Source organism: Python bivittatus, unplaced genomic scaffold (assembly GCF_059951505.1).
Source record: "Python bivittatus isolate LINGU-HERP-01145 unplaced genomic scaffold, Pbiv_v1 ctg000090_np1212, whole genome shotgun sequence".
NCBI lineage: Eukaryota > Metazoa > Chordata > Lepidosauria > Squamata > Pythonidae > Python > Python bivittatus.
In genome coordinates, this window is record NW_028277046.1 from 4,486,744 (window position 1) to 4,501,111 (window position 14,368).

At 47.5% G+C, this 14,368-nt stretch overlaps 1 protein-coding gene across 18 annotated transcripts in view; it reads left to right on the plus strand.

Annotated features, from left to right (window-relative positions):
- KIF1B (kinesin family member 1B) overlaps positions 1-14,368 on the plus strand; it is an 83,705-nt gene that overhangs the window by 61,793 nt on the left and 7,544 nt on the right. For 6 of the 18 annotated variants that reach the window (XM_025163141.2, XM_025163149.2, XM_025163157.2 and 3 more), the window contains 16 exons: positions 103-375; positions 3,070-3,188; positions 3,353-3,438; positions 3,557-3,686; positions 4,166-4,328; positions 5,109-5,199; positions 5,411-5,523; positions 5,711-5,766; positions 7,492-7,600; positions 8,340-8,406; positions 8,963-9,047; positions 10,049-10,154; positions 10,895-10,921; positions 12,284-12,398; positions 13,467-13,600; positions 13,925-13,986. In XM_025163141.2, the coding sequence (XP_025018909.1) occupies positions 103-375; positions 3,070-3,188; positions 3,353-3,438; positions 3,557-3,686; positions 4,166-4,328; positions 5,109-5,199; positions 5,411-5,523; positions 5,711-5,766; positions 7,492-7,600; positions 8,340-8,406; positions 8,963-9,047; positions 10,049-10,154; positions 10,895-10,921; positions 12,284-12,398; positions 13,467-13,600; positions 13,925-13,986 (1,736 nt within the window). The remainder of the gene's footprint in view (positions 1-102; positions 376-3,069; positions 3,189-3,352; positions 3,439-3,556; positions 3,687-4,165; positions 4,329-5,108; positions 5,200-5,410; positions 5,524-5,710; positions 5,767-7,491; positions 7,601-8,339; positions 8,407-8,962; positions 9,048-10,048; positions 10,155-10,894; positions 10,922-12,283; positions 12,399-13,466; positions 13,601-13,924; positions 13,987-14,368) is intronic. The other 12 variants (XM_025163170.2, XM_025163184.2, XM_025163177.2 and 9 more) reach the window with 5 other exon arrangements.

Below are 14,368 nucleotides of genomic sequence, written 5' to 3' on the forward strand. Positions count from 1 at the left end.
TATTCTGGTGGGCTGTGAGCTGGGCTCAGCCACAGACCCCTTTTTCGAATGAAGCTATTCCTTTCTTTCTCTCTCCCTCCTCCCTTGCCATGTTAATCAAAGTGTTCCGTTAACCGATATATCTAGCTCCCCCATTTTCCACGGCTGTGTGAATGAGCGCCTGGCTGACCGCACGCCCTCCCCCACTTTCTCCACGGCCGATTCCGATATCACGGAGCTGGCAGACGAGCAGCAAGACGAGATGGAGGATTTTGACGACGAGGCCTTTGTGGACGACACGGGCTCCGACGTTGGGACCGAGGAGGGATCGGACCTCTTCAGTGATGGGCATGACCCGTTTTACGACCGGTCCCCTTGGTTCATTTTGGTGGGAAGGTTGGTGAGGTCAACTGTAAGAATGACCAGCAGGAGCTTGCTTTTTCCATGAGCTGCGTGTACGTCCTGTCACTAGGAACCGGTCAAGGCAAAGCGCAGGCTGGCTATCCCCAACCTGGGGCTTCTGGACTGTTAGACTGGAACTCCCATAATTCCTAGCCTGCATCATATGCTAGAATGACCCCAAAGCCTGTGGGCTTATCTGACCTCTGTGCAAAGGCCACCGTGAGCCGTAAGATGAAAATGGACTTCTTGTACCTTCTATTCTCCCAACTTTGCTGATTTTAAAAAATTAAAATGTCTCCCGTCCCCTTGTCCTCTCTGGCAGGCTTGCAAAACTGCTGTGAAAACAATTCTAAAAGCACCCATTCGTAAGGAATATAAAAGAGTAACCTGGGATAAAAGATTCAAAAGCCTGGATGAGTTTAGTTTTCAGCCCCCTCCTAAATTGTATTGCAGAGAGGAGCTCGCTGTAACTGAGTGGCTAAAGTGACTTTGGCTCTGTCCCATTGCTGACCAAGATCTTGAAAACGCTGGAGCGTGTGCCCCGTTGAATAAATCCATCTGCAGAATTGTTTTCAATTTTCGTACAGGACTCTAATGATTCCCCCTAGTGCATAAGAATAAAAGCTGGCTCTAAAGATGGCCTGGTAAAGTTTTCCTTTGTAACTATGAATCAAAATCTATATCCAGGTTTGAGCTTCCAGATGTACAGTCAAACCATGCCTTAGGGGAGCTGTTATTTTTCTTTAGGGTCTCTAATCCCATCTCCTCAACACACACACACACAAACACACACAGACACAATACCAGCTGACACTCTCAAAACTTTCATATAAACCAAGATTTCCTGATGTCAATATAAACATGACACGAAATCATGGTTAAGATTTCTTAACCTTTACTTAACATCCCATCTGAACCCAGCCATTGCTCTAGTTCACGCCCTAACCCATAATGTGGTTGGTTTGCTTTTCTCTTAACGGGATACCCAAAGACAATCATCATGGCTTTGCGTTACCAGGACAGTTGTGGCTTCTTAAAAGTTCCTGCCTTAGCAGGACGGGGGAACCTGGTCATTCTGCCTTTTTACCCTAAACGAGGCCACCGTTTGGAAATCACCAGACAGGCCTACGGCATTGCAGGCCTCCTAGAAGCCAGGAATAGAAGTTGCACTCTGGACATGGGTTCATACCCCCGAGTTTTGAGATTGGGGCTGGAGCGCCCTGCTGTGGCCACTTGCCACTCTTAAGCAACGTAGGGAATTCCTCATTCATCCCTTTCTTCCCGGCCCCATATGCTAAGCTAGAGAGCTGGTAGATCGTACAGTTGCCCAAATTTGGATGGTAGATCGGCCTCCACGTTGCAGCTCAGAGGAAAAATGCTAGTCCTTGCAGTCAGTTCTTTCCACAGGCTGGGTCCGTGTGAAATTGATGCTTATTTTCTGGGGGTGGCACCAGAAGGGGGGCCCTGCCAGCACTTGCCTCCCGGTCTGCACGGATTATGCTCCCCAACCCATCCCCTCTGCGTTCTGTTTGTCGTCTTTTGATCCCCTCCTTTTTTCTTTTCTTTTTTTTTTTACATTAAACTTTTCATTTCTCGTCTGACTTGGTTTTATGTGAAGATGCTGCTTTATCTCACCTGTCTTTCGGCTAATAGTAACTCCCCTTTTCTTTCAGTCTGCTGCTGCCTTAAAAGAATTTGCTGTCCCTGAAATAAACTGACAAAGCAGGCTGGAAAAAGGATGTTGATTTGTTTTAATCCTGTTTGCGTATATGTTGTGTTGATAGTGCTAGTGGTTTTTTTCCCCCCCTTTATGTTGCATTCTATTGACATTTTTTGTTATAGAATATACAAACCGTGTGTGCTGTGTTTGGCATTGCTTACTGTACCTTCTCTTCATTTCAGGAAATTCCCATTGGTTGGGGCAAAGCGTGTGGGCAATGGCAGAATAGACTAACATGGCCACAGAAAAGTTTCCCCAAGTTTCTAGTCCACAGTATCTGTTTTTCCTATTTTAATTGTTCATATGAGCTTACGTTTGGCCATTGGGGCATAAAACCCCTACCTCTGTATGGCCACAGTCTTCATAAAAATATTAAGTGGGGCTGAGAGGTGGCAAACGTAATTTGAAATTAATACCTTACCTTTTTCTGCTGCAAAGACCAAATTTCCTTTGGCAACGCTAGCATGCGCCAAAAGTGGGCTGCTTCTGCCTCTGAACTGCAAAATACATGGTCTTCAAACATGGTTGGCTGTGACTTCTGAATGTAGGCAGCAACGTTGAAATTGTCATGAAAGAGATCCGTAACTGGTTCCCAGTAAAACATTCCTTTAAAAATGTTCCCATTTGTTCAGGATACATAATGAAGAAAAGCTAAAACCAGAAATGTGTTCGGGGGTTGCCTTCACAGGGTTTTTTTTAAGTTTTCATATCATATAAGCAATCGATAGTTGTCTATTGGGTGGGTTAAATGGTTGGTGATTTGCTAAAAGATTAAGATTGGTCTAGCTGTGCTTCCTTTCCAAACTCATCTCGGTGAACGCATCTTTGATCGTAATAGATGAGGCCCTACTGTTGAGTGGTTTGTCCTGTGTGAGGTGCTGAGCCAAAGAAATAGATGCCACCTCTGTTAAAATTGGTCAGATGTAACTCTTGTCTTATTCATGGGTTTTATCATTTTTTTTTTCCAGGGCATTTGTATACTTGAGCAATCTTCTCTATCCAGTCCCCCTCATTCACAGAGTGGCCATCGTCAGTGAGAAGGGAGAAGTGCGTGGATTCTTGCGTGTGGCGGTCCAAGCTATAGCTGGTAGGTTGCCGCCAGGCCTTGCCAAGAAGCTGCGTGCAGTTGTTTGCTTCAGAATGGCCAGTAGCTGAACTGTTCTCTTTTAAAGACCAGAGTCAGGGTGTTTGAAGCCTCATTCATCTCACTGCTGTATCCCGCATCTTTCTCTCTCTCTCTCTTTTTGACAGCCGATGAAGAAGCCCCCGATTATGGGTCTGGCGTTCGGCAATCTGGCACCGCGAAGATCTCATTTGATAATGAGTATTTCGACAAGGTAACTTGTTCTTCAAGGACATCTCTGTCGTCCTATCCGTAAAGAGGCACAAAAGCATTTGTAGGAAGAGCGGGAGGGGCCTTCAATCAGTATTTCCCGTTTGCTTATGGTTCCCTAGAGCAACTTTTCGTCCGTGTCCCTGACTCGTTCTGGATTGTCCTTGGAAGAACTGAGGATTGTCGAAGGCCAAGGCCAGAGTGCGGAAGTCAGTACGCCTGCTGAAGAAATCAACAGGATGAATGATCTGGGTAGGTAGAGCTGACACCACTGGATGACTTGTATGTAGAAGGGCTCTTCTGATTCTTTGAGGTCACGTTTGGATCCCAGAGTGATCGGGCACCTGTAAAATTGAGGCTGTTGTGTGCTATGCTAGATCCAGGTCATAGAGGTTTAAACTGAGGAGGAAGGAATCTTTATGATGTACAAGCTTTGATGATGTGTGTATGGAGTGGTCCCTAACATTGCTTCTTCAGGTTTGTTTTGAAGTTTATGAAGAGATGCTCAGATGGCTGGTTGGATCCCATTAAGGCCACCAAATTCTGGTTTCTGGGTCTGAGGTCCCTCTGAAAGCCATGGTGATAGAATTAAGCATGCACCCATGCTGGGCAAATAACTCTGGCAGGAGACACCTTGTGATGTGATTTAGAGCAACTCCGTATGAAAGTGCTCCAAGAGGGTTGGAATCCTCATCCGTTTTGGTTTGATGGTTCTTTTTTTTCCCCTTCAGACCTGAAATCTGGCACTTTATTGGATGGCAAGATGGTCATGGAAGGCTTTAGTGAGGAAGTTGGGGACCACCTGAAACTGGGTAGCGTGTTTACATTCCGTGTGACAGTGCTCCAGGCCAGCGGGATCCTCCCAGAATATGCAGACATCTTCTGCCAATTCAAGTAAGTTCAGAGGCGGCTTTCGTAGGAACTTGACGCTCCTAGTTCTTCAGGCTTGCACAGAGTAAGGGAAGTTATGGTCTCATCTGCCTAATTCTGGAGAGGCAATGAAGGAATGGCTTTTTTTCCTTGTGGGTTCACGGCTGGTGGATCTCTGATCATCCCCTGGGGGCCGCTTTGCTCAATGCAGGACAAGGGCGTTTGCTTTTGCAAACAGTGATGAGAAATTGTGGCTTCCCAAACTTGTCTTTGGGGCCAGTCGGTATAGAAAAGGATAAAGAAAGATGTGCGAATGAATGAGTAGGAGAAATTGGCATCTTTTCCTCAGGTTGGGATGTGAGATGGTGACACATAGACTGAATCTGTACAGCAGGGTATCTCTGACTTCCTGCTTTCCACGTTGACGTGTCCTTTGAGGAATTTATGTCTGCTGTGGGAACCTCTGATTGATGTGATGTGGGAGATTGCGGGTATCTTGTAAAATTGGGTTAGTCTCTAAATGTTACTGAGCTAAGCTCCCAGCAACCTCAGCGTGATCAAGACTAAGGCCTGCTGGGAGCTGAATTTCTGCAACTTTGATGGGGCTACAGGTTTGCGAGTAGAGATCACTCAACTTGTTGGACATTAGTATTTGACTAAACATCAAGAAGTTTCCTACCTTCTGAGGAACCTCCTTTTGACCCAAAGGGTGAATGAATAGGTTTGAAACCTGGAGGTTTCAGGGAGAGATGGTATTGGTGATGGAGTAATTCATGTTCACTTGGTATATTCTTATTTTTCTAGCTTTCTGCACCGGCATGATGAAGCTTTCTCTACCGAACCTCTGAAAAATAATGGCCGAGGGACACCGCTCGGTTTTTATCATGTCCAAAATGTAAGTGCAAGTGGGTCTGCTGGTGACGTGGCCTTCTTTGAGGGACTCTTGGTGGCTTTTCAGAGATTAGCATCACCTGGCTTTGACGTTTCGGAAGCAACGTTTCCATTTCCAAGTAGGCAAGCCAGCTGTCTCTTCTGCTGCTGGTTGGCTGAAGTTTTTTTCAGCCTTTTCTCACGGGCCGATGGGTGTTCCTTGTCTCCTCTGACAGATTTCTGTGGAAGTGACTGAATCCTTTGTCGAATACATCAAGACAAAGCCCATTGTCTTTGAGGTCTTTGGACACTATCAGCTTCATCCGCTCCAGGGACAGGATCTCAACAGGTATCTGAATCCTGAGATCTCCGTTTGGGAGGGGAGGAATTGGTGGTGTGGAATTGCTGCCACTTTCGTGTATTAAAGAAAGACTGTCCGTCGCCCCTGTGAGGCTGAATTAAAATAAGATGTGATTGGTTCATCCCTCCTTCTTTACATACACGCACGTTGCGCTAACTGCCTCCTTTCTCCACAGCCCTCCGCAACCATCCCGGCGATATTTCCCTCCTCCCATGCCACTCTCAAAGCCAGGTAAGAGTTCTTTTTCTTCTGTTAACTGAACTGGAGGAGACTCAGGGGAGGGGAACAAGAAATAGAAACCGTGCTCCAGGGGAACTTCTCCCACCTGAGGAGTAACAAAGTTCTTAGCACACAAAAGTGTTTAGAAGGTTGCAGGGAGCCGCCCAGAGTCGGGCGAAGTTGGGTGACGTCCAATCGAATAAAATAATAATACATTGATCCTTGGGGCCCAGAGTCATTTGGAGTTGGGTGGCATCACATTGGAAAAAATCAATAACATAACAATACTTTGGCCATTGGAATTAAAAGGAAGAGACAAACTTTACTACAGTTTCTCTGTGGTAGTAGTCATCATCATCTTTATCATCAATTGATCATTGGGGCTTGTTGCCAGTCTGTATTTGCCATAGAAGCACCTGTTGTTTGCAAGCCTGGGAGGTCCTCTTGAGACCAATTCCAAAGCAGACTTTCCCCCCCGAAGGTTGAAGGGCTGGATGAAAGCGTGCTGCTGTTCTTCTCATGCCTGGACACTGTTGAGGAGCCCTTTCCTACTTACTCATCAACCATGTTGCTCCCTTCTCAGTAACTCCCCCCCTCCCCCGTCACAACAGCCCCTTTGTTTTCTTGGTTTAGCATTCAGTTGTGCATGTTGAATTCATTTATTCCATTTTTCAAACCTTCTCTCCCTCCCCACCCAACCTCCTTGCCTCTCCCTTTCTCACGCCACTCTCCTCTCGCCTTTGCCTGTCTGCCTGACATCTTTTCCTCCCACATCCTCCCGTTGCTTTCTCCAGACCATGAGAGAAAAATTGAATTGATCAGGTATCTCATGTCTGGCTATGTAAACGCGCACGTGCTGAACGCCTTGTCTGAGCATGCCCGCGTGCTTGCGACGTCGGCCATGGCGGCTGTCCAAGACGAAGCCAACCAGTTGCCACCTTTTCTCTCGCTGCCTGTCCCCAGCTGTCAGGTCCAGCGGTTCCCCAGGCGAGATGGTCAGTAGCTCAATCTGGGATCGGTGGAGGAACAGCCCTTCCGACCCTTTCGCCAGGCCTCTTTTGCTTCTGGGGGTGGCCCCGAGCCCTGTATCGTAGGCACTTCTGCGATCCCTGAATCTGAAATGCATTTGCAGGTCCGCTGTCTACCATGCCACCTCCAGCCTGGGGTGGGCTGGGCCCTGACTTTAATCAAAAACTGTGACACTTCCCACATTCAAGCCCAGTGAGTTGAACCCGGATGTTAAGGACGTTGCAGATTCTCTGTTTTCTCTTCTAAGACTGGGGCAAAACCCCGCTGAATGCTTTTGCTCAAAGCTGTCAGGACGTAGCACACGGGCCCCTCCTGAATCCATGGCCCTGTTTTTCTATGAATACCTTGTTCTACATGTCCATTGAAAGTATATTAGGAATTCTGTCTCTTTTGTTCCTAGGTACCCATTCTGTCTCTGTGCTTTTTAATACTACTACTACTACTACTACTACTACTACTACTACTACTACTTAGTGAATTGTTGTTGGTTAATAAGTGATAAGAGGAAAATAGCTCATTTTAGGCTGGAATTTATAAGTCCTAATCCATCAGTGAAAGTGTGCTGGTGGGACTTCATTTAAGCCTCCCGAGAGCTGCCTTTCCCAATCTGGTGGCTTCGGCACTCATAAACCCCAGCCAACATTAGGGATCTTCAAACACCGTTTCCCTGCTACATTTTTTTTTTAAAGCAGGCCTTTTCTCTTTCAGTCCCAGCAACCAAACTCAACACGATGAATAAACCCAACTTGGGGCAGAGCATGACCAAATATGATCTCCTGGTTTGGTTCGAGATTAGCGAACTGGAGCCAACGGGAGAGTGAGTTTGGCCTGATTCTCTTGCTTTCTATGAATGCTGCCTGTCATTTCTCCCTCTAAGTTGGGGGGGTGGAGTGGGATCTTTTTGGTGAGGAACATCTGAACGAGCTTAGTGTGTTTGAGATGAAGCATGGAGGACCATGCACTACCAGTATCTAATAGGCTGAGAAGGAGAAGACCTTCTCCCTTGCTCCAGACCCACAACGTCCTCTGGATGGACATTGTAAGACTTGCTTTGCCCTTCAGCAAGCTGCCTTGCTAGAGGTATTTATGCCGGTGGGCATCTGGGGTGTCAGAAAGGGTTTCCCCGTTGTGAGTTCTGCTTTTAGGATGGGGAACTCAGTCTCAAAAGAAAGATGGAGAAGGATTTTCAAGAGATGCTTTGATTTCTTTCCACTCTGGAAGAACCGCGTGTCAGAGCTCTGTAACTGATTCCCAGAACGAATAAGAGAAATACACAGAGCTGTCTCAGGACCCCCAGCGTAGCAAAGGTTTATTGGTTTTAGTGTGGAACAGAGACATCCCTTTTTGTTCACCGTTCCCTCCAAAGCCTTCTCTAAGAAATGCGATTATCTTTGGATAAGCTAAGATCATTGTATTCCCCAGCAAACTGTATTTTTAATGAGCGCTTACCTGATGGGGAAATGATTAGGATGGAGGTAGTGGTGAGCCTGGGGGAAGAGGTTGAATTCAACATCTCTCTCATCTCCGTTTGCTGTTTTCTCCCCTCTTCCTTGCAGATACATCCCGGCCATTGTTGACCACACGGGGGGCCTGCCTTGCCAGGGGACGTTCTTGCTTCACCAGGTACGTGGACGGTGACATCTCCATAAGGTCTCCTTTGGATCCAGCCCGGCTCTGGTGACTACATGAAGTTGTTTGTTGTGATGTTCTTGGCCGTGGCAATAACGTACAGAACCTGTTCGCCATTTTCTTCTGTGATTTTTGAAAAGCCTAGCCTACCATCCTGCTATTGCCGGTGGTCTCCCGTCTCAGTTCTGATCAGACCAGACCCTGCTGTCTGTGAGATGTTAGATGTGGCCACCTGAACTGGGCTGTTGAATTAAAAGTTGACTGCATTGCTCGGGGATCTGCCCATAAGCCTCATCTTGGGGAATTGAGTTCCGTTCCCCCCCTTTTTCCTGGCCGACACTGGAGTGAGATGGTTCTGGCACCAGCATCTGGCAGGCTTCCCAAGTTCAGAGTCCTCCACTGGTCCTGGTGTCAGGAGATCTTGGAAGTTTTAATCCTAACCCCTCTGGAGTCTGCTGTACCTGGAAAGGCCGACCTAGGGCATAATTCACCCCAGCCCTGATGGCCCAGTGGGAGAACTAACAGAGTTTGGCTCTTTCCATCGCTGCAGGGAATACAGCGTAGGATCACCATTACCATCATCCACGAGAAAGGCAATGAGCTTCACTGGAAAGATGTGCGAGAGTTGGTGGTGGGTACGTATCCCCTCCTCTGTTTCTGGATGGCTCCCTTCTCCCTTCTGCTTTCTCTCTGGGCTATTTCACTCACTGCGGTGCCCAGCCCAGTTTGCTGCCAGGTATATCTAGCACACCCCAGTTGATCTGTGCCCTGCTGGGAGGGAAAGGATAGAAATGGCTATTTAGGGTACTGTAGGCCTCCCTGCTGGTGCTTATTCCTGATTCGCTTCTATTGGTACTTATTCCTGAGTTGTCTTGAGTCGGACCAAGTTTATGTGGTATGGGCTCTGATGTCCAGGTGGGAGCCAGAGAGGGGCTGAAGGGAGGATCCCACCTGGACAGGGAGGAGAGTCAGAGGTGGGGCTGTCCAGACTCAGGGGGAGTGCTGGGAGGGGGCAGAAGGAGAGCATGGATTGGTGCAAGGCATTGGGGGCTGGGGGCTTTGAGGAAAATGTCCTTAGGTTGAATGATGGGAGCAGATCATGGCAGAAAATATGATGGAAGGTGTGGGGCCCATCCATCTTTGACCTGAAGCCTTTTGCTTCCCCACTGCGAGTGACTTTGGCCTCATCTGCTCTTAGTCAAAGCCTGGCCTGTCTGCAATAAGACCACTGATCCTGCTCTTCTGGACGGGGAAATTGCCCTCCCTGAGATTTTCTTGCCAGGTTTTTGAGACTTCAGGGAGGGAGGTTTGCCGATGATCCTTCATGAGACCTCGGGTGCTGGCAGGGACCCTACTTCACGGGGTCCCACAGGGTGGGAGTGTCTGTATCTGAGGCTGGTGTGGCCGGGAGAGGCTTATCATTCCATAAGATTACAAAGGTTTGACTTCTCAGCATGGCATTTGGAGCGTAGAGTGGTGGCGGATGGGGAAACGTCACGATCTGGAGATGTTCACATGAAGTATTTCTGTAGTCACCCAGCTTTCTGAAACTGAGTTTCCCCTTGGCAGTTCTTCCCAACAAATGAGTAAATAGACTCCAAATAAATCTCTGCTTTCGCCTCTGTTCTCTCGTCAGGGCGCATCCGGAACAAAGCTGAAGTGGATGAAACCGCCGTGGACGCAGTCTTGTCTCTGAACATCATCTCCGCAAAATACTTGAGAGTTTCTCACAGCTCAAACAGGTCAGAGAAGTTCGTCAGTCTGGGTCTGCCTGACCAAGCAGGACAGTTGCCCCACCTGGAAGCCCCAGCTAGGGTGGACTGCAGTTCCCATCCTCCCCAGACAGCATGGCTGATGGGATTCCTGACCCACCTGTGGGGCCCTGGGTTGGGATAAGCTTCTCTTTTCCCTGACTTCTGACTAGGACAGTTTTGAAGCAGTTTGTAGACCAGGCAGAAAGGAGAAATGAGTTGAGGCCCTTAGGAATCTGCTGTCTGCTTCCTGCTACCACATTTACCTTCACAAATCGCGAAAACAGCAAATTGGTTTTTCTTCATCAAGAGCTGAAAAATGTGCAGTCTGAATACACTAGCAGCGGGCTCGTTAGACATACCGACCGCTCAAATGAGCCTTTTGTAATAGGCAAATAAGGATGATATAGGATTAAAACCCACCACAAAGGGTTTTTGGGGCTCCCCCGGCTGAAAGCTGCGACGATGCCCCCCTGCGTGTCTTGAAATAAATCTGGCCTGCTTTGGGTTCGCCCAGGGTTCAGCTCTTGCCCTTGGCAGGAGAAGGTGGGAGTAGCGAAAGTTTAAAATGCCCATCGTGAGTCCACATACATGATGCACGTCCCTGCATTTGTGCCTTTTGGGTTGCAGCTTGGCTGGATTGCATTTTCACTGCTTCTCAACTTGTTTCCTTTCCCGCTCTTCCATCCATGTTTGGGCTGACCTAACGAAAGCTTTCTGTATCTCCACAGACTCTTCCTTGATAAGGACATGCCTAGGTATTTTCCAAGTTTGCTTCCTCAGCGCACAATGCTCCTGGCCTAGTGCACAGCCTTTTCTCTACTCCTTTTCCCTAATCCTGGTTTTGCTGGTGGGCAGAGGTTTCAGCCTCTGCCTGCCATGGGCCCAGGCGCGTGTGGAGGCTCCTTTCGGCTGACAGAGAGAAGCCCAAACACACGTGGCGCCCTCCTCTTTTCGGCCTCGCGTGGTTTCAACGCCCCTCGCTTTGGGGTGGCTTTAAAATCTCCCCTTCGCCTCTTTCTCAGAGGTCTGCCAAGCATGTCTTGATATCTTAGGCATGCTGCAAAAGAGCCTTTCTGATCCAAGAGGTTTGGGCCAGCATTTAAATCTGCTACGTAGAAGCTTTTCCGTGAGTCCAAGTCTCATATCTGTGCTTAGCTTCTTTCTTCCCTTAATGTTTGCCTGTCTCTCTTTCCCTGAATTCCACCCTCCAAACTCTGGAAAGGGGTTTCCTTTCTGGGGTGTCCTGTAGGGGCCTTGTCCCCAATTCCCAGTCTGTATCCAGTTGTGTTTCTTCCGTTCCATTGACTCACTTTGGCTTCTGTTTTGCTCACTCCTTGGTTCTCATGAGGTTGAAATGCCATTTTAATGTGACCCTCTCCGTCTCTTCCACCCTGACCCACCAGGGCGATCAAGAATTGGACATAACTTTGCTCAGCTGAGTGTCTTTCCTCCTGCTTTCTAGCTGAAACAGTTAAAAAGGGATTTCATTTGCTGCCGCAGCTTCTTCTGGAACAGTGCCACAAATCTGTCCTCCCTTCCTTCCTTTTCTGCAGTTCTTTAGCTTCCTGCTTTTCTGTGCAAGATTCAATTACTTTTCACATTGCGAAGCAGGTATGCCCAGATTGAGAAGAGTTTGGAAAGCTTCTGTTATAGTTGTAGGGCAGGGCTGGGGCACTAACTTGCCATCAAGATGTTTGATGGGTGGGCAAACCTTCAGGAACAAGCTGGCAGGGGCACCTTAAAAAAACAAAACAAAACCCAAAAAATGGCCTTGTCCATAGAATGTGGCCACCACCTCTGTTTCTTATTCTTCGTTCTGAATGGCAGTCGTTCACCCTGACTCCCAAGTCAGGAATTGAGAGTTCCTGGGTTGATTTCATACGTGACGCTCATCAACAAAGTATTGAAGGTGTAGCTTCCAGGGACGTGGGGAGAGGTCAGAGGACATTTGTGAAAACTCAGCCCCTGGGCTCAGAAAGGGCTCTGCACCCTCCCACCTTCCAGGAAGAGTTCTAAGCTTGCTCAAGAGGAGCAAGTCTTGGTTGTGTAACTGTGACCTGGGAGAGGCTCCGCTGTGTTGAAGTATCTCATTTCTAGCGTTCGTTTCCCCCCCCCAGGACTTTCTACCGCTTTGAGGCCGTCTGGGACAGCTCCCTGCATAATTCTCTTCTTTTGAACCGGGTGACCCCCTACGCAGAGAAGATCTTCATGACCCTCTCAGCTTACCTGGAGGTGAGGCTGCGTCTTCTGGTCTCCGGCCTCAGTCTGATGGAAGGACGAAAGGGGAGATGGAGTTGCTCTAAATAATAGGGACCCCTGGAGAAAATACCTCTTTCTCATTTCTTTCCCAAGCTGATTTTTATTTTATTTTATCTGGGCAGCCCTAACCCAAAACCCTGGGCAGCCTGCAGTAACTAAAAACAAACCCACAGACAACAGCAGGAAAAGAATCAAATTAGTAAACCCAGCCAGTAGAATATAATAGCAGCAACCTGACTGAACTGTGGACAAGGATATCTACCTCAACTACACAGTTCCTAAATTAACCGGAATTTGAAAGCTCCATTTTTTTTTACAGTTTTTAGAACTAACCTAGAACTTCTGAAATGATCAAAAAGAAAATCAGTTGCCAGAATTAGGCTCTTTTAGCCCATAATCTGGACCAGATGGAGGCTTCTTTCTCACTGAGATGATCGCTTGTGATTGGTCTGGATCATTGCAGGTGGTACCTGTTTCCTAGGCGAGAAGCTAGAAAGCAAGCACCTCAGGAATAAGCCCTAGGTCACTCCCTGACATGCTAGCTTTTTGTCTGCAGAGAACCTCTTTGGTATTCAAGAGGTAAATCCCTTCCTGCATTGTGAAATCTCTAAAAATAGTTTTACCAATTCAGTAGTAAGGCCTTAGGAACATTTAAGACCAGTGAAATCAGTGAGACCTCAGTATTTTTATGCTTACTCGGAATAGTCCTCATTTCTAAATTGGTTTTCTCTACCAAAAGCTCAAACTGGCCAAAAGACATAGATTAAAACTTTCGTCTACTGAACAGTTTGTAGCTCTGGAGCCCTGAGAACCAGATATAAAGTACATATTTGCTCTTTTAGGGTGTTATTTCCCAAGAGAGAGGTGTTAAATCATTTCTCTTCCTAAGACCTGTTAAGTGAGTTCATATGATTTTAAACAGAGAGTAAATTCTGATCAAGTGAAGCTCACTCAGTCTGTCATTCCATATAGAGAAGAATAAATCTGGAGCTGGAGCATAGTTGATGGTGAAAGCCACTTCTGGCTGTCTTTCCCTTTCAGCTGGACCACTGCATTCAACCAGCTGTCATCACCAAGGACATATGCATGGTCTTCTACTCACGAGATGCCAAGATTTCGCCCCCCCGCTCGCTGCGCAGTCTCTTTGTCCGTGGCTACTCAAAGTCCCCAGATTCGTAAGTCAGATCAGCACTAGGCCAGTCCGGGGCCAGAGACCTCTGGATTAAGCTTGGATCTGGAATGGTGGGTTGGGGTGGTTGATGGCCTAGTTTGGAGACGCTTGGGGTCTCGCGGGTCCCCCAGCGAAACTTCAGAAGATTGTTTGGGTTACTTATTGGAAATCTTCAAGCGAGTGGCCACAGCAGAAGACTCTAGTTTCAGGCTGACCAGGTCTAGGTCAAAGATCCCTTCGCTTGAGAAAAAGGAAGAGCACATGATAAGAATAGAATTGTTGTACGATGACTTGACTTTGTTTTTCTTCCCTCCCTGTTTGGAAACAGCAACCGAGTAACCGGTATCTATGAGCTGAGCTTGTGCAAAATGGCTGACACCGGAAGCCCAGGTCAGAAGACCCCCCTTTGCACGAATATGCAAAAAAACCCATATTTTGCTCGACAGGGTTGATAGTTTATTTCTTATATTTGTGCATGTTGGTTTTCTGTCCATGAACTCAACAGAGCTAATGCCCGGTGCCATGGTCCTTATTTCTTGAAGGAATAAAACTTCAGGGATCACAGTACAGGGCATCAATGAAAGAAACTCATAGATTAACCAAAGCAGAGGTGCCTTGGAGGTAGGAGAAGTGAGTGGCAACTGGCCTTCTTGCTCTTCTCTCGAGGGCACCCAAGCTAAAGGAATGTAGGGATGATCTTGGGGGAGGAATGGGTGGACCATTAAGGGAAGAGAGACAGAATCCTGGGAACGTGGCGAGTGTGAGAAGGAAG